Genomic DNA, 26238 nt, shown 5'->3' with positions numbered 1-26238 from the left:
AGGCGAGATAGAAGTCCCTTTTAAATAGATTGGAATAGGGAGGGAAAAGTGCAATTCAAATAATGGATTCTTAATAGATTCCACCGACACACTCAAGTGTGAAGGACTAATTGCAGAGAAACGGGTGTCAAGCTTTTGTCATTACAAAGATGGGAGTAAGGGGAGAGGGAAGGAGAGGAAAATTAGATGCAGTCCTCTCCTCTCAAATGGTTTCTGTTTCCAGTCTGGTATCTCATTTACTTGTTCTCTACATCTCTCTCTACATCTCTCTCTCGGTGTCTGCTTCTCTTTCAGCCTCCCCTTTCCTTTCTCAATCTTTCTCCCCCTATTCCCCTCTTCCCCTCTTCTTCTCTCCTTCTCTCTCCTTCACGCTCCCTCTCACATTTATTGTTCTCCTCTCTATTTTTCAATCACATCCTGTCTCTCCTTCTCATCTCCTATGTCTTTCCTCCCTTTATCTCTGATTCCTCTCTCTCTCTCTCTCTCTGAGGGCTGTGCAGATTGAATGGCTGACTGTGATTGGTCTATTCACCTAGAGAGGAGGACATATAGGGCTGGCTGTTCTGTCACAATGCATTAAACCAGTCTCTCCATCTATCTAGGCAAGGTAACTGGGAATCTGAGGTAACACTCACACACACATGTACCTAATCAAAGGTGAACAGACATAGTTCATAGTAAAAGACATGAAGAATACAATTCTAAACCAGTAGGAACATCAATAGAAACTCTCTCTCAAAACACCTATACAACGCACTACGAACTGAACGCCCAACTAGTTTCCCACACGTACACCCTCCATCCCCCAACACACTCTAAACAACAAGGGGTGAAGGGGTAAGAAGCCAACGTCTGGTGTGGCAGCAGTACAGGGTCTGTCCTGCAGATACGGTATCACTCTCTAACCCCAAACACATTTACAGCTGACACTATGATTAATGAGCTAGTTGCAGCGCAGGACACATTAACCCTGTAGCCGACCTGGACCAGACCTGTTCCATCTGGACTCCAACCACCTGGGGATTCCCAGGATGGGCGCCATGTCCAGACCCACACTACCCCTACCCATGGCTCTCTGGGTAACAGGGCTGGGATGGGTCTTTATCTGAGCTTGTCCCTTTCAGGTTTGTCTCCTCGTAGTTTATGTTGACCATAGGGAAAATATAGAGTATATGATTGGTTTCTCTACTATAAGATCCACAATATTTTGATTTACTCACATTTATTTAAATTCTGCCTTTTAAAAATCCTCTGATTAGGATCCTACTTACACTTGGTGACCACTCCCTCCAGGTGAATGATGTTTGGATGGTCGAATTGGCCCATGATGCTGGCCTCAGACAGGAAGTCCCGCCTCTGCTTGTCGGTGTATCCCGCCTTCAGGGTTTTAATGGCCACACAAATCTCCCTCTTCCCTGGCATTTTCAGACGACCGCTGCACACCTCCCCAAACTCACCTGGAACACACACATACACACAACTTATTATAAAACACAGGCCTTATCAAACTCACCTAGTACACACACATACACACAACTTATTATAAAACACAGGCCTTCTCAAACTCACCTGGAACACATACATACACACAACTTATTATAAAACACAGGCCTTATCAAACTCACCTGGAACACATACATACACACAACTTATTATAAAACACAGGCCTTATCAAACTCACCTGGAACACATACATACACACAACTTATTATAAAACACAGGCCTTATCAAACTCACCTGGAACACACACATACACACAACTTATTATAAAACACAGGCCTTATCAAACTCACCAGGAACACATACATACACACAACTTATTATAAAACACAGGCCTTATCAAACTCACAAGAAGATACATACTCATACATTTTCAACATGGTGAAGAAAATACCTGATAACACAGAAACCACACTTATTTCTAGGGAAGGGAACAGGTGGTGGTGGGAAAGGGGCTGTACTTTAATCATTGATCGACCCCCTGTGATCCCCAATCCCTCCTTCTCAGTCGAGCAGAAAGAGCAAGAGAGAGGGAAATGGCTATTGATTATTTTCTATTATTTGGTTTATCGGCTGACTTTTTCCACTGGCAGACAAGGGAAAGCAGGAACATTACATTTTCCCTCCCAAGTCATTTTATTGTCTATTGACCCAATGAGTCAGGCCAAATATTACCAGTCTGACAGACGGTCATGTTGACATAGTAAAAGTATGTGCAATGGTAAGTCCAGTCCGTACCGATGCCAATGACTTTCTCAATCTTGATACAGGAAGCGTCGATCTCCTTGGCAAACTCTCGGACAGCCTGGTTGGGGTCCTCGTAGGTGAAGGGGTCTACGTATATCCTCACTCCTGAGAGAAAGGAGGAGGGAAAGGGACGGTTAATGCATTCTGACCAGCAGAGCCCCATCTGTTCTTCATTTTCCCCATGCTGTGGGCTATACTGCCTTCCTCTCTTCTCCTTTATCCTTTAATTCCTCAACTTCTACATTACAACATCTCTCCATCCAATGTCTCTGTTAGATTGATGTAATAACTCTTATTTCATCAGAGTTAATGACGTCTAAAATAATATGAAAGTATTTGTCTTGTCAATAGGTTTTGACTGGAGAATACTGTGGTAAATGTTATATGGCAGTACTTTTGGAATACACATTTCATCCACACTGTTATTACAAACATAACTGCTTTTTATTACTCTATTAACCAACGGCGTCATTCTTTCAGAGGCTCTTTTTTCAGTGTCGCTCATCAGTGAACGTTGATACCAGCGTAGGATGAGCACAGTGAGTGGTCTACCTTGGTGTAGGTGTTTCTCTTCATCAGCATCCTGCTTGGCCTTACTGTACTTACTCCTTCTGGGGAGAAAAACAACATGGCCGACGTGGTTAGCTAGGTTCAGCAGCACGGAGCAAGTCCATGGTGTTATTATTGAGGTTGTCTAAGGCCACCAGATGTGCAGAACAATGTTGGACTAATGACTTTTAAACATGACAATGTGCCTCTCTGTCCTTTTAATGACTGTTAAACAGCTCTGTGAGCCACGCTGAGCGCTACACACCCACCCCTCCCCCGCACGATGGTCAAGACACAATGACAGACAGTTACCGTCAATGAATATGAATCAAAGACGGCCACCTGCTTGGCTGGAAGAGCCCCAATCACACACACATGTGCGCACAAACACACAAACATCCCCCTTCTCCATCGCCCACACACTCTCTCTCTCATACATATAGAAGTGTCCAATCACACAGGAGCGCACACACACCCACAAACAGTGGCCAGTAAAAGACAGAGCGTGGTTAAAGCGTGAAGAGAGAGACCCCATCTGCATGTAATCCCATCTGTGTGTCACTGCTTTGTTCTGCTCTACTGCTCGCTGGTTAACACCCTCTGATTGGGTCACTGCAAATCCACCTGCTGCCTCCTTCTCTCTCTCACTTTTTCTCTCCTCTTCTACACCTCCCTCTCTCACTCTCTCTCCTACTTTCTCACTGTCTCTCTCACTCTCCATCTCCCCACAGGTCACAGAATCTAACTACCACCCCATATTACAGCCACAGAGAGAGATAGAGGGATAGAGGGATAGAGGTGGAGGGAGGCGAGGAAGAGAGAGGAAAGAGGCGATGGAGTGGGAGAAGAGGAGCGAGGGTCGCTGATTACATCTCTTCAACTGTCACACCGTCAATCATGTCTCAGGTGTGGCTACACATCACTGTGTGGTGGCTGTGTGTGTGTGTGTGTGTGTGTGTGTGTGTGTGTGTGTGTGTGTGTGTGTGTGTGTGTGTGTGTGTGTGTGTGTGTGTGTGTGTGTGTGTGTGTGTGTGTGTGTGTGTGTGTGTGTGTGTGTGTGTGTGTGTGTGTGTGTGTGTGTGTGTGTGTGTGTGTGTGTGTGTGTGTGTGTTAGTGTGTGCTATCGTCGTGTGACAGACACTTTTTCGAGCCTGCCAAGCAGCTGCCAAGCAAGAGATTCTCATCACGGAGGCAAGATGGAGAGAAAGAAAATGGGGAGAGAGGGAGAGAGAGGGAGAGAGAGAGAGAGAGAGAGGGGGCGAGAGAGAGAGAGAGGATGAGAGTCTCACCTCCTGCTGATGACGAAGGCACTGATGAGTATGAGGAGGAGAACAACACTGCCCACCACAGACACCAGCAACACTGTGGAGTTAGTCCCATCTCCGATGATAGGAGCTGGAACTGAATATGAGAGGAAGCGGGGAGGGAGAGAGAAGAAAGAGGAGAAGAGAGAGGAATACAAATAGATAGAGAGAGAGAGAGAGACAGGAGAGAGAGAGAGAGAGAGAAAAAGAGAGAGTGAGAGAAAGAGAGAGAGAAAAATGAGCGGTTGAGAGAGAGAAAGAGAGAGAAAAAATGAGAGGTAGAGAAAGAAAGAGAGAGAAAAAATGAGAGGTAGAGAGATAAAGAGAGAGAAAAAGGAGAGGTAGAGAGAGAAAGAGAGAGAAAAAAGGAGAGGTAGAGAAATGAAGAGAGAGAAAAAGGAGAGGTAGAGAAAGAAAGAGAGAGAAAAAGGAGAGGTAGAGAGAGAAAGAGAGAGAAAAAGGAGAGGTAGAGAAAGAAAGAGAGAGAGAAAAAAAGGAGAGGTAGAGAGAGAAAGAGAGAGAAAAAGGCGAGGTAGAGAAAGAAAGAGAGAAAAAAGGAGAGGTAGAGAAAGAAAGAGAGAGAAAAGGGAGAGGTAGAGAAAAAAGAGAGAGAAAAAGGAGAGGTAGAGAGAGAGAGAGAAAAAAGGAGAGGTAGAGAGAGAAAGAGAGAGAAAAAGGAGGTAGAGAAAGAGAGAGAGAGAAACAGGAGAAGTAGAGAAAGAAAGAGAGAGAAAAAGGAGAGGTAGAGAGAGGGAAAGAGTGGGTGGACAGACACAGAGCAAAGTCAATATCATTCAGTCTAATCAGGTCCCGAAATGTAAAACCTACAGTAGATTCTCTATTTGTCATCGTCATTGACCTCCTCTTCCTTCCTCTCTCCCTCCATGTGTGGCCCATTAGTCCTTCTCCCTATCCTCCATTTTATGAGTCCCCATAAAGTATTGTGTTTCTCAGAGGCCCATTGAGACACAACGCAGTGCCATTCCACCGAGCAAAAAGCTGTGTGCTTCAGTGTGTCATTACCATATGCCACTATCTCCATCTGCATCACAAGGAGACACCCGTGTCTAGAGGACAGAACAGACGTCCTCCTGCCCACATGACAGGGGCAATCAGATGACACAGGGCCTCTTATTGGAGGTCAGGACTGTTCATAACAGTCAATAATATATACTTATGAGTTTGAATGTTTGTTAAATGTTTGGGATTATTTAGGTGTTATTCAGATGTACTAAAACAGGTGATATCAGTATGTGACATAATGTCTATACCATTCATGTTCCAACATGTTAGAAGCTGTGACAAAGATGTAGGTGGATAGCATGTGCTAAAACAGAACACATGTTGGCACTTGCTCTGTGTCATAATGACATCATCACAGTGATTTGTGCGATGCTGTCAAGGTAGCGCTCCACTTACCAGAGTTGGTCATGAACTGGAAAGGAGCGCTGAACTCTCCGTAGCCGGCGGCGGTGCGAGCGCGCACATGGAACACATAGGAGGTCAGAGGGGTCAGGCCCTTGATGTCGGTGTTCCTGGACGACGTCTTGATAATGCGATAACTCCTCTCATTCTGGTCCTGAAGGAGAGAGAGAGGGATAAAAAGAGTTGAGGTGGTTTTCCTGGCATGTCAAAGGTTCTTACTTCAGCTTCGTCAGAGGCTACAGTGTCAGGTTGATTTCCCACCTCACCTTCTCATAGTATTTGACCTCGTACTCCAGGATGACCCCGTTGGCTTTCTCAGGCTGCTGCCAGGCCAGGGAGATGGTGTGTCTGGTGATGTCCTTGGCTTGGATCGAGTTGACGGGAGACGGTGCTAGGGACAGAAAGAAATGACAAAAAGAGAGAGATTTTAGCATTGACCTTTCCTGCCTTGTTGTTTTGATCCTCTGAGCCACTAAGTCTGTTCCTTTCCTATTGCTCTTTCTGAGAAAGTCACCATACCATGCAATCAACTCCACCTGCCGTTTAGCTTGGCTCCCAGTCAAAGGGCTTCGGTGTGTAACGGCTAATAGCTACGGCTACAGCGCTACAGCTACGGAGTCCAATGGTGAAGCTCTATTGCTAAGCCAAATGGTTGGAATACATCAAAACAAACCTTCCCAATGCCTACAGCTAGTTTTAGATCCATTTCCCTCCACACAGCAGACGCTCCAAGCTAAGGACTATCTCACTTCCTGTCCCGCAAATTCCAAAGATTCTCTGGTCACCCTGGGAAACCACTGCGTTGCTATGACATCTCCCTGCTCCCTTGCTGTTGCTGCTCTGTCTTCTAGCCAATCAATAGTTTTTTATTAAAAGTAGGCAGAGGTCAATGTCTAAAGGCCAATCTGCAGCAGCCAATAATGAGACAGTATTTCAACCAGCTGCTCTGTCTGTGTTCCCCCTTCAACGTCTGCAGGTTAAAACACAGATAACAGCTCATACTCACTCCCTCCCAACTCGCTCCAAAAGTCAAGCCTCTATCTCAGAGACTGACAACACACACATTTTGTCAGAGTCAGACACAGACGACACTAGAAAGTTACATCATCCATATGGATATAGTTGTCTGGGGGAAAAAACATCCACTTACTGATCGAAAAGCACTGACAAATGCAGAGGTGGAGCCTACAAAAAGACCAGCACACACTCATGCCCAAGGAAAGAGAAATACAATTATAGACAGAGGGTCACACAGACAAACAGACATGCAGGCTGAGTACACACACACAGACACACACAGTCAGATAGAGCTGGATAGGGGAGTTCAAAGACATCTTCAGACAGAGCAGGGCTCTACGCTGACCTTTTTTACAAGGAACACGTGTTGAAAAATGTAGGTGCACACAAAGAAATTTAGGAGCACAAGGAAAAATATTTGAGATATTAAAGATAGAATCCTTCATTTTTCTAGGCGCACTGGTGCTCCTCAATAAAAATTCCAGGTCGCACAGCAAAATATATAGACGCATATGCAAGTCAAATGTTGGTACTGTGGAGCCCTTCAGGAGAAACACCCTTCCAGCCGCTTCCTCTCACCTCCTCAACAGCCATTAACTCTTCCCCCATATATACACATTACACACACATCGACCCAGTCACACCCAGTCACACACAGACCCCAGTCACACATCGACCCAGTCACACCCAGTCACACACAGACCCCAGTCACACATCGACCCAGTCACACCCAGTCACACACAGACCCCAGTCACACACAGACCCCAGTCACACACAGACCCCAGTCACACACAGACCCCAGTCACACACAGACCCCAGTCACACATCGACCCAGTCACACCCAGTCACACACAGACCCCAGTCACACACAGACCCCAGTCACACATCGACCCAGTCACACCCAGTCACACACAGACCCCAGTCACACATCGACCCAGTCACACCCAGTCACACACAGACCCCAGTCACACACAGACCCAGTCACACACAGTCATACACAGACCCAGTCACACACAGACCCAGTCACACCCAGACCCAATCACACACAGACCCAGTCACACCCAGACCCAGTCACACACAGACCCAGTCACACACAGACCCAGTCACACCCAGTCACACACAGACCCAGTCACATCCAGTCACACACAGACCCAGTCACACAGTCACACACAGACCCAGTCACACCCAGTCACACACAGACCCAGTCACACACAGACCCAGTCACACACAGACCCAGTCACACACAGACCCAGTCACACACAGACCCAGTCACACAGTCACACACAGACCCAGTCACACCCAGTCACACACAGACCCAGTCACATCCAGTCACACACAGACCCAGTCAAACACATACCCAGTCACACACAGACCCAGTCACACCCAGTCACACACAGACCCAGTCACACCCAGTCAGACACACACCCAGTCACACACAGTCACATCCAGTTACATACAGACCCAGTTACATACAGACCCAGTCACACACAGACCAAGTCACACACAGACCCAGTCACACACAGTCACACACAGTCACATACAGACCCAGTCACACACAGTCACACACAGACCCAGTCACACCCAGTCACACACAGACCCAGTCACACCCAGTCAAACACAGACCCAGTCACACCAAGTCACACACAGACCCAGTCACACACAGATCCAGTCACACACAGTCACACACAGACCCAGTCACACACAGACCCAGTCAAACACTGACCCAGTCACACACAGACCCAGTCACACACAGACCCAGTCACACACAGTCACACACAGACCCAGTCACACACAGTTACACACTGACCCAGTCACACACAGACCCAGACACACACAGACCCAGTATCACACTGACCCAGTCACACACACGGTCCTGAGTCTCCACCAAGGCTAAAACACAAATGCAGGCAAAACATTGTTGCTGATATTGTGGTAGTTTACTGTCTGCCATTTAAAGTTAGCTAGAGTAGTACTACTATAGAAGCTAAGTAAATCTCTGACCCGTGACTTTGGCTACTGTAAACTTCCTATCCATCCTACCTGGTGCTGCCTTTTAAACAATTACACTGTTGTGATTATTGAGGCGACCCCTAGCGTCGATTATGAAAGGATTCTCTGTGACATTATATATATATTGTATTCCCCCAGACCAGTCCAGGAGTTACTGTCCCGGGAGGCTAGTGTTCACTCTAATGCTAACACAACCAGGCTTTTAGGGAGGGATTGAGTTCAACCAGGCCTGGAATCCAAGCACCAACGATGGGTTAGGTTTCAGTGGTGGGGGCAGTGGGGTTTGAAGGGGAGATGGGTCTGGAACGGGGTGGGGGGTGTACATACAGCTCTCAGAGTGAGCGGGGGTAAATAGATTTCCCTGGGTTGTGTCATTCTGCCCGGTCGGGCTAAAGTGTTGCGTCTCTATTAAACAATTAGAACGGCAGCCATTTGTAACCCTCAAATCAATATTTACTGGAGGGCGCCTGGCAGCCAGACCCACTTTGAAGGGCCCCCCGGGGGTGACCAGGGACGCTCCCGACCAGAAAGAACCCCAAAGGGTCAGCCGGCCCATTCCCCTTAGGTAATCCACACATCCATCCTTTCTCCTAAAATGACAGATATGGAGATTTAATCGGGTTCTGGTCCTCTTGTTGCTTTTTCCAAGGCTAATGTGAAGTTAAAGATGAGTGATTCTGTGAGTGGTTCCTTCTAAGGCTTGGTATGGAGGAGGTGAAGGTTACAATGGAAGGACACACACTGTACTATCAATCAGGGAAAAGTTTAAGACTTAGAGAAGATAAAACACACACATGCATGCACGCAAGAACACACACACACACAAACACACACACACACACACACACACACACCCCAAAAACACATAGGACACATGTAGGCCTACATACACACACATTGTGTCACTATCACACTCCAAACACACGGCCAGGATCAAGCTAACACAGGCGATGCAGGAGATTAGAGATGTAACAACAGGGCTAGATTGGAGAATAACAGTGTAAACTAGCTGCCTGACCGGCACCTCTGTATACAGACCTGAATGTGGGGCAGATCTGTAATGTCTTACCGCCTCCTGAAAGCGTGGGCTAAAATGCTGGCGGAATACTAAGTGGAAAAGCAATGAATATTCAGATCTCATTTCCCAATAATGTGCTCCAAAAACTCTTTTACACTCACACACACCCAAGCAGACATGCACGTGCACACACACACAAACTCATTATACCAACAGACAGATGGAAACACACATAAAAACATACACATACTCACATTATCGCTCACAGACAGTGGAGAAAGTCAACGGCACACAGCAGCCCATGCATATATTAGCTAGCAGAGACACATTAGCAGAGCTGGGAATGAGTAACACAGACAAACTGAGATTAGTTGAACGTTTGCTCCCTGGCTGGATGAAAATGTCTTTGTGGGTAAGTTTGTTGAGCTAGCTACTTTTTGAGCTACTTTCTGAGTCTGTGTGTCACAGTGAGAAAGAGTTGGACCCTGTGAGTAAGTTACGCTCTTGAGTGAGTTTATTTTGTCTTACAGAGAGAGAGTGAGAGAAAGAGAGAGAGAGAGAGAGAGAGAGAGAGAGAGAGAGTTGAGTTGAGTGAATGAGTTTGACTTTGTGAACATGTTCGTTCTGAGATATTCAGGTAACTGGGCCAGCTGTGGTCACATCGTGTGGTTTGGAGAATATGTGGGTGAATTATGGATTGACATTAAAGAAACAAAGGCCGGGGAACACATGTGGGTGCCATATTGGAGTCTGGTTGCCAGATTGGAGTCACTTGATTTGCTGCAGCAGAGGAAAAAACTGGCAAAGTGGGAGCTGTTTTTCAGGGTGTCGAGAAATTATTTCCCCCATATGAGATCCCCAATAAAGTCTCCTTCCACCCACGTCCCCATGTTCACCTGCATTTCCAATTCAGCATAGTGATGGAAACACACACACACAATGACAAACACATAGTGATGGAAACACACACACAATGACAAACACATAGTGATGGAAACACACACACACAATGACAAACACATAGTGATGGAAACACACACACACAATGACAAACACATAGTGATGGAAACACACACACACAATGACAAACACATAGTGATGGAAACACACACACACAATGACAAACACATAGTGATGGAAACACACACACACAATGACAAACACATAGTGATGGAAACACACACACACAATGACAAACACATAGTGATGGAAACACACACACACAATGACAAACACATAGTGATGGAAACACACACACACAATGACAAACACATAGTGATGGAAACACACACACACAATGACAAACACATAGTGATGGAAACACACACACACAATGACAAACACATAGTGATGGAAACACACACACACAATGACAAACACATAGTGATGGAAACACACACACACAATGACAAACACATAGTGATGGAAACACACACACACAATGACAAACACATAGTGATGGAAACACACATACACAATGACAAACACATAGTGATGGAAACACACACACACAATGACAAACACATAGTGATGGAAACACACACACACAATGACAAACACATAGTGATGGAAACACACACACACAATGACAAACACATAGTGATGGAAACACACACACACAATGACAAACACATAGTGATGGAAACACACACACACAATGACAAACACATAGTGATGGAAACACACACACACAATGACAAACACATAGTGATGGAAACACACACACACAATGACAAACACATAGTGATGGAAACACACACACACAATGACAAACACATAGTGATGGAAACACACACACACAATGACAAACACATAGTGATGGAAACACACACACACAATGACAAACACATAGTGATGGAAACACACACACACAATGACAAACACATAGTGATGGAAACACACACACACAATGACAAACACATAGTGATGGAAACACACACACACAATGACAAACACATAGTGATGGAAACACACACACACAATGACAAACACATAGTGATGGAAACACACACACACAATGACAAACACATAGTGATGGAAACACACACACACAATGACAAACACATAGTGATGGAAACACACACAATGACAAACACATAGTGATGGAAACACACACACACAATGACAAACACATAGTGATGGAAACACACACACACAATGACAAACACATAGTGATGGAAACACACACACACAATGACAAACACATAGTGATGGAAACACACACACACACACAATGACAAACACATAGTGATGGAAACACACACACACAATGACAAACACATAGTGATGGAAACACACACAATGACAAACACATACAATGACAAACACATAGTGATGGAAACACACACACACAATGACAAACACATAGTGATGGAAACACACACACACAATGACAAACACATAGTGATGGAAACACACACACACACAATGACAAACACATAGTGATGGAAACACACACACACAATGACAAACACATAGTGATGGAAACACACACACACACACAGACAAACACATAGTGATGGAAACACACACACACAATGACAAACACATAGTGATGGAAACACACACACACAATGACAAACACATAGTGATGGAAACACACACACACAATGACAAACACATAGTGATGGAAACACACACACAATGACAAACACATAGTGATGGAAACACACACACACAATGACAAACACATAGTGATGGAAACACACACACACAATGACAAACACATAGTGATGGAAACACACACACATACAATGACAAACACATAGTGATGGAAACACACACACACAATGACAAACACATAGTGATGGAAACACACACACACAATGACAAACACATAGTGATGGAAACACACACACACAATGACAAACACATAGTGATGGAAACACACACACACAATGACAAACACATAGTGATGGAAACACACACACACAATGACAAACACATAGTGATGGAAACACACACACAATGACAAACACATAGTGATGGAAACACACACACATACAATGACAAACACATAGTGATGGAAACACACACACACAATGACAAACACATAGTGATGGAAACACACACACACAATGACAAACACATGACAAACACATAGTGATGGAAACACACACACACAATGACAAACACATAGTGATGGAAACACACACACACAATGACAAACACATAGTGATGGAAACACACACACACAATGACAAACACATAGTGATGGAAACACACACACACAATGACAAACACATAGTGATGGAAACACACACAATGACAAACACATGACAAACAAACACATAGTGATGGAAACACACACACACAATGACAAACACATAGTGATGGAAACACACACACACAATGACAAACACATAGTGATGGAAACACACACACACAATGACAAACACATAGTGATGGAAACACACACACACAATGACAAACACATAGTGATGGAAACACACACACACAATGACAAACACATAGTGATGGAAACACACACACACAATGACAAACACATAGTGATGGAAACACACACACACAATGACAAACACATAGTGATGGAAACACACACACACAATGACAAACACATAGTGATGGAAACACACACACACAATGACAAACACATAGTGATGGAAACACACACACACAATGACAAACACATAGTGATGGAAACACACACACACAATGACAAACACATAGTGATGGAAACACACACACACAATGACAAACACATAGTGATGGAAACACACACACACAATGACAAACACATAGTGATGGAAACACACACACACAATGACAAACACATAGTGATGGAAACACACACACACAATGACAAACACATAGTGATGGAAACACACACACACAATGACAAACACATAGTGATGGAAACACACACACACAATGACAAACACATAGTGATGGAAACACACACACACAATGACAAACACATAGTGATGGAAACACACACACACAATGACAAACACATAGTGATGGAAACACACACACACAATGACAAACACATAGTGATGGAAACACACACACACAATGACAAACACATAGTGATGGAAACACACACACACAATGACAAACACATAGTGATGGAAACACACACACACAATGACAAACACATAGTGATGGAAACACACACACACAATGACAAACACATAGTGATGGAAACACACACACATACAATGACAAACACATAGACAAACACATGATGGAAACACACACACACAATGACAAACACATAGTGATGGAAACACACACACACAATGACAAACACATAGTGATGGAAACACACACACACAATGACAAACACATAGTGATGGAAACACACACACACAATGACAAACACATAGTGATGGAAACACACACACACAATGACAAACACATAGTGATGGAAACACACACACATACAATGACAAACACATAGTGATGGAAACACACACACACAATGACAAACACATAGTGATGGAAACACACACACACAATGACAAACACATAGTGATGGAAACACACACACACAATGACAAACACATAGTGATGGAAACACACACACAAATGACAAACACATAGTGATGGAAACACACACACATACAATGACAAACACATAGTGATGGAAACACACACACACAATGACAAACACATAGTGATGGAAACACACACACACAATGACAAACACATAGTGATGGAAACACACACACACAATGACAAACACATAGTGATGGAAACACACACACACAATGACAAACACATAGTGATGGAAACACACACACACAATGACAAACACATAGTGATGGAAACACACACACACAATGACAAACACATAGTGATGGAAACACACACACAAACACATATGACAAACACATAATGATGGAAACAACACACACAATGACAAACACATAGTGATGGAAACACACACACACAATGACAAACACATAGTGATGGAAACACACACACACAATGACAAACACATAGTGATGGAAACACACACACACAATGACAAACACATAGTGATGGAAACACACACACACAATGACAAACACATAGTGATGGAAACACACACACACAATGACAAACACATAGTGATGGAAACACACACACACAATGACAAACACATAGTGATGGAAACACACACACACAATGACAAACACATAGTGATGGAAACACACACACACAATGACAAACACATAGTGATGGAAACACACATACACAATGACAAACACATAGTGATGGAAACACACACACACAATGACAAACACATAGTGATGGAAACACACACACACAATGACAAACACATAGTGATGGAAACACACACACACAATGACAAACACATAGTGATGGAAACACACACACAATGACAAACACATAGTGATGGAAACACACACACACAATGACAAACACATAGTGATGGAAACACACACACACAATGACAAACACATAGTGATGGAAACACACACACACAATGACAAACACATAGTGATGGAAACACACACACATACAATGACAAACACATAGTGATGGAAACACACACACACACAATGACAAACACATAGTGATGGAAACACACACACATACAATGACAAACACATAGTGATGGAAACACACACACACAATGACAAACACATAGTGATGGAAACACACACACATACAATGACAAACACATAGTGATGGAAACACACACACACAATGACAAACACATAGTGATGGAAACACACACACATACAATGACAAACACATTGTGATGGAAACACACACACATACAATGACAAACACATAGTGATGGAAACACACACACATACAATGACAAACACATAGTGATGGAAACACACACACACAATGACAAACACATAGTGATGGAAACACACACACATACAATGACAAACACATAGTGATGGAAACACACACACACAATGACAAACACATAGTGATGGAAACACACACACATACAATGACAAACACATAGTGATGGAAACACACACACACAATGACAAACACTTACACGCACTAACTCACTACCTTTTCAAGACATTACACATAACAATGATCATACTGAGACATACACACACACACACACACACACACACACACACACACACACACACACACACAAGATCTAGAGTAAAGACTGGATCTCATAAACTTTCTAAACATCGATTTACAGGTCGGCACAAAGCTGGACATCCCTCAAACCCACACACACCCCTTCCTTCATCCAGAGGGGTGAAGGGGTTACACCCTATCTGATTTACCAGGGGGATTGTTCATGGTGAAATTAGGAATCCCCCAACTCCCCCTCTGCACTCCTTCCCTACAGAAACCTGAATCTTGATCAAGGCTGCTGGCCCAAGTGGCTTTTTACAGAGCATATCATAATAAATCTATCGTAATAAATGTGTAATCCATTGTGTCTGGATGGGGGTGATATAGAGAGAGGGACAGCCACAGATGACTGTCTGGATTACAGGGGTGAAATTAGAGCTCTGAAACCCCCTACTGAGTATTAGGGGAGAAATCCAATCAACTCTGGTGCTATTCTCTTCAACCCACACACACAAGTTCACAAGACACACACACAAGTTCACAAGACACACACACACGTTCTCAAGACACACACAAGTTCACAAGACACACACACACTTTCTCAAGACACACACAAGTTCACAAGACACACACACACGTTCTCAAGACACACACACAGGTTCACAAGACACACACACGTTCTCAAGACACACACAAGTTCACAAGACACACACACACAAGTTCACAAGACACACACACAAGTTCACAAGACACACACACACTTTCTCAAGACACACACACACTTTCTCAAGACACACACAAGTTCACAAGACACACACACACTTTCTCAAGACACACACAAGTTCACAAGACACACACACGTTCTCAAGACACACACAAGTTCACAAGACACACACACGTTCTCAAGACACACACAAGTTCACAAGACACACACAAGTTCACAAGACACACACAAGTTCACAAGACACACACACACTTTCTCACGACACACACAAGTTCACAAGACACACACACGTTCTCAAGACACACACAAGTTCACAAGACACACACACACTTTCTCAAGACACACACAAGTTCACAAGACACACACACACTTTCTCAAGACACACACAAGTTCACAAGACACACACACACTTTCTCAAGACACACACAAGTTCACAAGACACACACACACTTTCTCAAGACACACACAAGTTCACAAGACACACACACACTTTCTCAAGACACACACAAGTTCACAAGACACACACACACGTTCTCAAGACACACACACAAGTTCACAAGACACACACACGTTCTCAAGACACACACAAGTTCACAAGACACACACACACAAGTTCACAAGACACACACAAGTTCACAAGACACACACACACGTTCTCAAGACACACACACAAGTTCACAAGACACACACACACAAGTTCACAAGACACACACACAAGTTCACAGGACACACACACACAGGTTCTCAAGACACACACAAGTTCACAAGACAGACACACACTTTCTCAAGACACACACAAGTTCACAAGACACACACACACATTCACAAGACACACACACACTTTCTCAAGACACACACAAGTTCACAAGACACACACACACGTTCACAAGACACACACACAAGTTCACAAGACACACACACAAGTTCACAAGACACACACAAGTTCACAAGACACACACAAGTTCACAAGACACACACACAAGTTCACAAGACACACACACAAGTTCACAAGACACACACACACACATTCACAAGACACACACACACAAGTTCACAAGACACACACACACTTTCACAAGACACACACACAGTTCACAAGACACACACACACATTCACAAGACACACACACACACAAGTTCACAAGACACACACACAGTTCACAAGACACACACACAAGTTCACAAGACACACACACACACATTCACAAGACACACACACACAAGCTCACAAGACACACACACAAGTTCACAAGACACACACACAAGTTCACAAGACACACACACACACATGCACAGGCATTCTCTAACACACACACGCAAACATTCTACACAACACACAAAATAACCTGCACAGGCAGACATTTTTGCCTCACGCACACACAAGCATGACCACACATGCACACAAGCACACACACACTCCTAATGCCTCCAGCTGCAGGAGGGCCAACTTAATGTAAGTATTAGAGAATGGAGAACAGTTGTGAAACATGCTTCAGTGATGAGCCAACGGCATCATTTATATGGGGTGGCAGGGTAGCCTGGTGGTTAGAGAGTTGGACTAGTAACCGCAAGGTTGTAAGTTCAAATCCCGAGCTGACAAGGTACAAATCTGCCATTCTGCCCCTGCACAGGCAGTTAACCCACTGTTCCTAGGCCGTCATTGAAAATAAGAATTTTGTTCTTAACTGACTTGCCTAGTTAAATAAAGGTTAAAAAAAAAACTATCGCAGGACAACTGGTTTCAAGGCAGCTCTAGATCCATTAATCCCTCCTTTCTCCCAGACCAGATAAATCAAGCCATCCTGTCCTTAAATAGCCAGTTAGAATCCTCCAGAGATCTTCTCTTTTCCCAGGGATTAAAACAGCAACACAACAAGGCACTTAGCCCGCCACCCAAGAGCGCCGCAGTAAAACCAGAGGTAATAATCATCTATCAGGAGGGAAGGAAAGGTCACAGCCGTAAAATACATTTGCACAACAACTGGAGAAAAAATGGCCGAACGACAAAACAACAGGGGCCTTTCAGCGCACCAGCGGGCAGGGAGCTCTACTGTGGTTGTAGAGGGCCAGCCACGGTATTCATGATCTCATTCCACTGGAACAACACACACTGCCCTACCCAACATACCGCAACTTAATTAAGCCTAACCAAATCAATACAATTCATTAGAATATAAATCTGTTCCCCATTCCCCTTAAAATAAAATCAAATTCAAACATTCAAAGCACATCTCAACCTTTACCAAAACAATCCAACAAACAACAACAGTCTCCAGCAAATCTCTCCCCACCCACACACATCTCCCCCCAACCCCAACCCCAACTCACCGGCCTGGTTGGTAGTGACCGTCACCGACACGGCCTGCTCAGGTCCAGGGCTCTGCTGGGAGACCCCGTTAACAGCCCAAATCTCAAAGGTGTAGTTAGTGTGGGCCTGCAGGTCATTGATAGACACCTTGGTGGCCCTGAGGCTCAGCTGCTGGGGGCTGAAGTGGACTCCGTTCCCACAGGGCTGACACCGTGTCCCCTCGGGCCCACAGCGTTTACACACCACGTTGTAGCTGAGGTCTTGGCGTCCACCAGAGGAGAGAGGAGCGCTCCACTCCAAGTTGACCGATGTCTCATTGACGTTGGAGATGAGGTGGAGCGGAGCTGTCGGGGGTCCTGGGAGAGAGAAGAGGGAGAGAAAGGTACAGTGAGGTGATCTGAAGTACTCTCACTTAGCCAAACGTATGGGTAACTGTCAGACAAAGCAGCTGTGAGAAGAGAGACTTGGTTTGAAGTGACTGAGTAGACTTTGGTGTTGCAATTAAACACAACACTAAATTGTTGAAATTGAAACACTTTGTTTTGGGGAAATCAATAGTAGTGATTGTCTGTGGTGGCTATAGCTAAGTGATTCATTCCTAATTATAGTTTGAAGTCCCTGCTAACCCAACTATTCCTGAGATCTCCTTTTCTTTTCAAAAGGGCTGGGAAGTTAGGAAGACTACATTCATGTGGTGGATGTGTAATTAGTTATCATGGCAGTGAGCCTAACCCAGCTGGTCCCAGATCTGTTTATGGGACTCTCTTAGGGATTTGACAGTTTGTTTTTAACCCAGTAATAAAGAAGTGGCCTTGATCTAGGGTCTGTGTTTTGTAATGTTTCGCCCTGTACACTCCTAATTCAAATGTTGCTTTCAAACATGTTAAACAGTAATTAAGTTAACTGTAACCCCCCCCAGAGAGCAAAGGGATGGACACGGGCTGAAATAAGAATGCCAATCCATCTACTTATGAATCATTTCACAATGGAAATTAATTATCAGTGTTATTTTTGGAGGAGCGACGTGGCAATGAATGATTACACAGAGAAACTGAGAGAGAGAGGGGGAGACTGGAGGAGTGTGTGCATGTAAGTGTATGTACGCTATAGTGTGTTTGTGTGGTCAATCTGGGGATAGTCCATGCATTTACAAATAGTAGAGAAGAGGATGATAGTGTGAGAGGGGGGACAAACACCGTCTGTTCATCCAGGAAGCAAAAAGCCACTTATTAATTCGGAGGACAGGGGTTATACTGGGGAGGAGATAGGGAGGGGGAGAGAGAGAGAGAGCGAGAGAGAGAGAGAGAGAGAGTGTGTGTGTGTGTGTGTGTGTGTGTGTGTGTGTGTGTGTGTGTGTGTGTGTGTGTGTGTGTGTGTGTGTGTGTGTGTGTGTGTGTGTGTGTGTGTGTGTGTACAGGGTTAATATTAGTATCATCCCTACCTTCGTCTGACTATTCATTACCAGTTCTCATTAAACTTTATGATGAAGCATCCTTCCCTCCCTCATCCCCTCTCCTCCCTCCCTCCCTCATCCCCTCTCCTCGCTCACCCCTCCTTCCAGTCAGTTATAGATGATAGTTTCTAAATTAAGGTGGCGGAGGCTGCAGAACCATCACTGTAATGATCTTTTGTCATGTAAGGTTCAATGTGGCAGTCTTCCTGTTTCTATCTCCTCTGTGGTTTCCTGCTAGAACACTGAGCTATTTAACAGATAGATTTTCTTAGTGCCATTCTGTCATAAACGGAAGAGGACTAAGGTCATATGTATGTGAGCTGGATTTATCCCCCAGTACAATGGGGTTTTGGGTCCATGTCTGAGCATGGACCCATTTGTTGCCATGGTAAGTCAAGCTGTGCTGTATAACTATATTATGGGTTATTATATAATGTTCTATTCAATCACAGACACATTCCAGAAGCTCCCTGGTCTCCTACATTCCATTAACACTACCTTTGGCCATACCTGTTGCTCCCAGGATTATCCAGAAGGAGAGGGAGAGTGGGAGCCATCAGCTGTGACTGACACTGGGTAATTAAACAGTAGGGAACGCAAACACAACGCTTCCAAAACAAGACCAAAATGCTATTAAAATGCTACTTGTCGCAGGCACAGGATGTAGATCCCTCTCTGACAGAGTAGCTGTGGAGAGGACACTTGGAGCAGGCACCGTCTGTGGCCAGGGCACGGTAGTAGCCAATCTTATAGGCTGTAAGAACATAGATAGCGAGAGAGACAAGGTCAATCGGCATTGTACATAGAGAAACACACACTCACAGATAGTACACACCCCACACACTGTGGAATGTTGCTTTCAGTCGATCATATCTACTTAACTCCTCTCTCTCTCTCTCTCTCTCTCTGTCTCTCTCTCTCTCTCACTCTCTCTCTCTCTCTCTCTGTCTTTCTATTTCTCTTGTTGGGCGATTCAACAAGCTGACTGGGCTTTCCATCTTCTATTCATTTTCTCCAGCTCTACCCATATGTCATCATTTTCCTCCTCTGAAAGCCAGACATTTCACCAATGCCCTATGGCTGGCTATCATCAGACTAATAGAGAAGAGAGAAGTTACCACACAAGAGTTACACAAATATCACATAACCACCCCTCCTCCCTCTCTAGAATTAAACTATGCTTTATTGGCTGGGCTGTGAGGTACATTGTAACCAAAGCCATGGGCATTCCAACATAATTAACAAACAAATGTCACCCCATTTGGCCCAGTGTCTCCTCTGAGCCAGGTTCTCAACACATGCCTACACTACACTACACTACACTTCACTACACTACACTACACTACACATGCCTCAAATTGTAACCTAGGTGACACTTTTCCGACTCGGGAGACGGCGCTACCCTATCCTCTTGATTGACAGCTTGATTTGAGGGCACGGCTTTCAAGGAGTTCCTCTCTACTGTACCGTTTCCATAATAGCTGAGAAGTCTAGAGGGTTGTATTTCACCCAAGAGCACTGGATCAGAAGAGTAGGACAAAAGAGGGATGCTGTGAGAGGTGCGATTCAGACAGCCAGGACACCGATTCGGCCAAATAGCCTGTCAATCACTGAGGCGGCCGGATACTTGGCAGGACCAGCGAATGGCATTGAGCCCTGGGGCCGGAGGGCTGGTGGTTTAGGAGAGGGGGAGGTGTGTGAGTGCTACCTAAACATTACAAAAACGCTACCAAAATATTACCACATCGTTACCTGAAACTGTTTCCACCATGTTAACTGAGCAAACAGAAGGAGGGATCCTTGTTCACCAACATTCTTTCGTTCTCCCTTTTCCCTCCATCTTTCCCGCTTTTCCTATCTCTCAATTCCCTATTCCCCCTAGCCTCCGTATCCCACTCCCCCATCATCCACTCCATCCCAACTCCCTCCCTCCCTCACCCCACCCATCTACCCTCTCTCCCTCTCTTTTTCTGTCTCAGTAATTGTCGGCTGAGTGCTGAGTTGGGCCGTGAGGGAGCACAGGGTAAATTGGCCAGAGCATGGATCCTGCTATTACCATCCGAGAGGAATTCACTCAACCCTGAGTATTGTTCCCTCTCTCCCCCTCTTTCTCACCCTCTCTCCCTTTCCACCACCTCTCTCCCCCTCTTTCTCACCCTCTCTCCCTTTCCACCACCTCTCTCCCCCACTTTCTCACCCTCTCTCCCTTTCCACCACCTCTCTCTCCCTCTTTCTCACCCTCTCTCCCATTCCATCACCTCTCCCCCTCTCTCCACCCTCTTTCACCCTCTCTCCCTTTCCACCACCTCTCCCCCCCCCTCTTTCTCACCCTCTCTCCCTTTCCACCACCTCTCCCCCCTCTATCTCACCCTCTCTCCCTTTCCACCCCCTCTCTCCCCCTCTCCTTCCCTTTCCACCACCTCTCTCCCCTCCCTCACCCCTGTCTCCCTTTCCACCACCTCTCCCCCTCTCCATTTCCACCCCCTCTATCTCCCCCTCTCTCTCACCCTCTCTTCCTTTCCACCACCTCTCTCCCCCTCTCTCTCACACCTCTCTCCTTTTCCACCACCTCTCCCACCCTCTCTCCCTTTCCACCACCTCTCCCCCCCTCTTTCCACCCCTCTCTCTCACCCTCTCTCCTTTTCCACCACCTCTCCCCCCCTTCTCTCCCACCCTCTCTCCCTTTCCACCACCTCTCCCCCTCTCCCTTTCCACCCCCTCTCTCACCCTCTCCTTCCCTTTCCACCACCTCTCTCCCCCTCCCTCTCACCCCTGTCTCCCTTTCCACCACCTCTCCCCCTCTCCATTTCCACCCCTCTATCTCCCCCTCTCTCTCACCCTCTCTTCCTTTCCACCACCTCTCTCCCCCTCTCTCTCACACCTCTCTCCTTTTCCACCACCTCTCCCACCCTCTCTCCCTTTCCACCACCTCTCCCCCTCTTTCTCACCCCTCTCTCTCACCCTCTCTCCTTTTCCACCACCTCTCCCCCTCTCTCACCTTCTCTCCTTTTCCACCACCTCTCCCCCTATCTCTCACCCTCTCTCCCTTTCCACCACCTCTCCCCCTATCTCTCACGCTCTCTCCCTTTCCACCACCTCTCTCCACCCTCTCTCCCTTTCCACCACCTCTCCCCCTCTCCCCCACCCTCTCTCCCTTTCCACCACATCTCTCCCCCTCTCTCCCTTTCCACCACCTCTCCCCCTCTCCCCCCACCCTCTCTCCCTTTCCACCACCTCTCCCCCCTCTCTCCCCACCCTCTCTCCCTTTCCCCCACCTCTCCCCTCTCTCCCCCACCCTCTCTCCCTTTCCACCAACTCTCTCCCCCACCCTCTCTCCCTTTCCACCACCTCTCTCCCCACTGCCAAACCACTGATAAGAAAATTGGGAAAATCACACTGAGACCATCCCCATGTGTCCCTACTCTGCTATGCTCTACTCTCTGACACATACAGGCCTGTGTGTGTGTGTGTGTGTGTGTGTGTGTGTGTGTGTGTGTGTGTGTGTGTGTGTGTGTGTGTGTGTGTGTGTGTGTGTGTGTGTGTGTGTGTGTGTGTGTGTGTGTGTGTGTGTGTGTGGGATGGATTACTGTCTTTACATTGTAAATCGATGTAAAAACAGTACTTAACCAGGTTACTAACTGATTAACAAAATGAAAAGGGTTCAAGGAGAAAGGGAGTGAAGGAGGGAGAAAAGGAGTGATAGAATGCCTATCCGCGCTGCTCACATCTGTGAGATTACCCATCATCCAGTTATAATCATCAACTGCCATCGGAGGACGCACACACAGGCACGCATACACACACACCAATTACCAGGGATGCCAGCGTTTTCCCTGTCTGACCTCCAGCAGGGCGAACTGGGAAAGTAGTTGAAGACTTTTTTCAGTCTGTATTTGTGACGATGAGTATGTTTTGTGCAAGACATAGAGAGAGACAGATAGAGAGAGAAAGACATAGAGAGAGACAGATAGAGAGAGAAAGACATAGAGAGAGAAAGATAGAGAGAGAAAGACATAGAGAGAGAAGGATAGAGAGCAAGAGAACAAGAGAGAGAGAAAGACAAAGAGAGAGAAAGATAGAGAGAGAGAAAGATAGAGAGCGAGAGAACAAGAGAGAGAAAGACATAGAGAGAGACAGACATAGAGAGAGAAAGATAGAGAGCAAGAGAACAAGAGAGAGAAAAACAAAGAGAGAGAAAGATAGAGAGAGAGAGAAACAAGAGAGAGAAAGACAAAGACAGAGAAAGATAGAGAGAGAAAGATAGAGAGAGAGCGAGAGAACAAGAGAGAGAAAGACATAGAGAGAAAGATAGAGAGAGAGCGAGAGAACAAGAGAGAGAAAGACATAGAGAGAGAAAGATAGAGAGAGAGCGAGAGAACAAGAGAGAGAAAGACATAGAGAGAGAAAGATAGAGAGAGAAAGACATAGAGAGAGAAAGACATAGAGAGAGAAAGATAGAGAGAGAAAGACATAGAGAGAGAGCGAGAGAACAAGAGAGAGAAAGAAGACAGAGAGAGAAAGATAGAGAGAGAAAGATAGAGAGCAAGAGAACAAGAGAGAGAAAGACAAAGAGAGAGAAAGATAGAGAGCAAGAGAACAAGAGAGAGAAAAGACAAAGAGAGAGAAAGATAGAGAGAGAGCGAGAGAACAAGAGAGAGAAAGACAAAGAGAGAGAAAGATAGAGAGAGAGCGAGAGAACGAGAGAGAGAAAGACATAGAGAGAGAAAGATAGAGAGAGAGCGAGAGAACAAGAGAGAGAAAGACATAGAGAGAGAAAGATAGAGAGAGAGAAAGATAGAGAGAGAGAAAGACAAAGAGAGAGAAAGATAGAGAGCAAGAGAACAAGAGAGAGAAAGACAAAGAGAGAGAAAGATAGAGAGCAAGAGAACAAGAGAGAGAGAAAGACAAAGAGAGAGAAAGATAGAGAGAGAGCGAGAGAACAAGAGAGAGAAAGACAAAGAGAGAAAGATAGAGAGAGAGCGAGAGAACGAGAGAGAGAAAGACAAAGAGAGAGAAAGATAGAGAGAGAGCGAGAGAACGAGAGAGAGAAAGATAGAGAGAGAGCGAGAGAACGAGAGAGAGAAAGATAGAGAGAGAAAGATAGAGAGAGAAAGATAGAGAGAGAAAGATAGAGAGAGAGCGAGAGAACAAGAGAGAGAAAGACATAGAGAGAGAAAGATAGAGAGAGAGCGAGAGAACGGGAGAGAGAAAGATAGAGAGAGAAAGATAGAGAGAGAGCGAGAGAACAAGAGAGAGAAAGACAGAGAGAGAAAGATAGAGAGAGAGCGAGAGAATGAGAGAGAGAAAGATAGAGAGAGAAAGATAGAGAGAGCGAGAGAACGAGAGAGAGAAAGACAGAGAGAGAGAAAGATAGAGAGCGAGAGAACAAGAGAGAGAAAGACATAGAGAGAGAAAGATAGAGAGAGAGCGAGAGAACGAGAGAGAGAGAAAGACAAAGAGAGAGAAAGATAGAGAGAGAGCGAGAGAACGAGAGAGAGAAAGACAAAGAGAGAGAAAGATAGAGAGAGAGAAAGATAGAGAGCAAGAGAACAAGAGAGAGACAGACAAAGAGAGAGAAAGATAGAGAGCAAGAGAACAAGAGAGAGAGAAAGACAAAGAGAGAGAAAGATAGAGAGAGAGCGAGAGAACAAGAGAGAGAAAGACAAAGAGAGAGAAAGATAGAGAGAGAGCGAGAGAACGAGAGAGAGAAAGACATAGAGAGAGAAAGATAGAGAGAGAGCGAGAGAACCAGAGAGAGAAAGACATAGAGAGAGAAAGATAGAGAGAGAGAAAGATAGAGAGAGAGAAAGATAGAGAGAGAGAAAGATAGAGAGCAAGAGAACAAGAGAGAGAAAGACAAAGAGAGAGAAAGATAGAGAGCAAGAGAACAAGAGAGAGAGAAAGACAAAGAGAGAGAAAGATAGAGAGAGAGCGAGAGAACCAGAGAGAGAAAGACATAGAGAGAGAAAGATAGAGAGAGAGAAAGATAGAGAGAGAGAAAGATAGAGAGAGAGCGAGAGAACGAGAGAGAGAAAGATAGAGAGAGAAAGATAGAGAGAGAGCGAGAGAACGAGAGAGAGAAAGATAGAGAGAGAAAGATAGAGAGAGAAAGATAGAGAGAGAGCGAGAGAACAAGAGAGAGAAAGACAT

At 45.1% G+C, this 26238-nt stretch overlaps 1 protein-coding gene across 1 annotated transcript in view; it reads right to left on the bottom strand.

Annotated features, from left to right (window-relative positions):
* Positions 1-26238, bottom strand: part of LOC112247396 (ephrin type-A receptor 4) — an 84426-nt gene that overhangs the window by 5372 nt on the left and 52816 nt on the right. The window contains 7 exon segments of the mRNA XM_042296336.1: positions 1272-1457; positions 2239-2352; positions 2800-2858; positions 4086-4197; positions 5520-5679; positions 5792-5916; positions 18656-18991. Coding sequence (XP_042152270.1) covers positions 1272-1457; positions 2239-2352; positions 2800-2858; positions 4086-4197; positions 5520-5679; positions 5792-5916; positions 18656-18991 — 1092 coding nt within the window.

Source organism: Oncorhynchus tshawytscha, linkage group LG13, assembly GCF_018296145.1.
Source record: "Oncorhynchus tshawytscha isolate Ot180627B linkage group LG13, Otsh_v2.0, whole genome shotgun sequence".
In the NCBI taxonomy this organism is placed as follows: domain Eukaryota; kingdom Metazoa; phylum Chordata; class Actinopteri; order Salmoniformes; family Salmonidae; genus Oncorhynchus; species Oncorhynchus tshawytscha.
The sequence above is the reverse complement of the archived record's forward strand: the minus strand, read 5'-3'. Positions and strand labels throughout refer to the sequence as shown.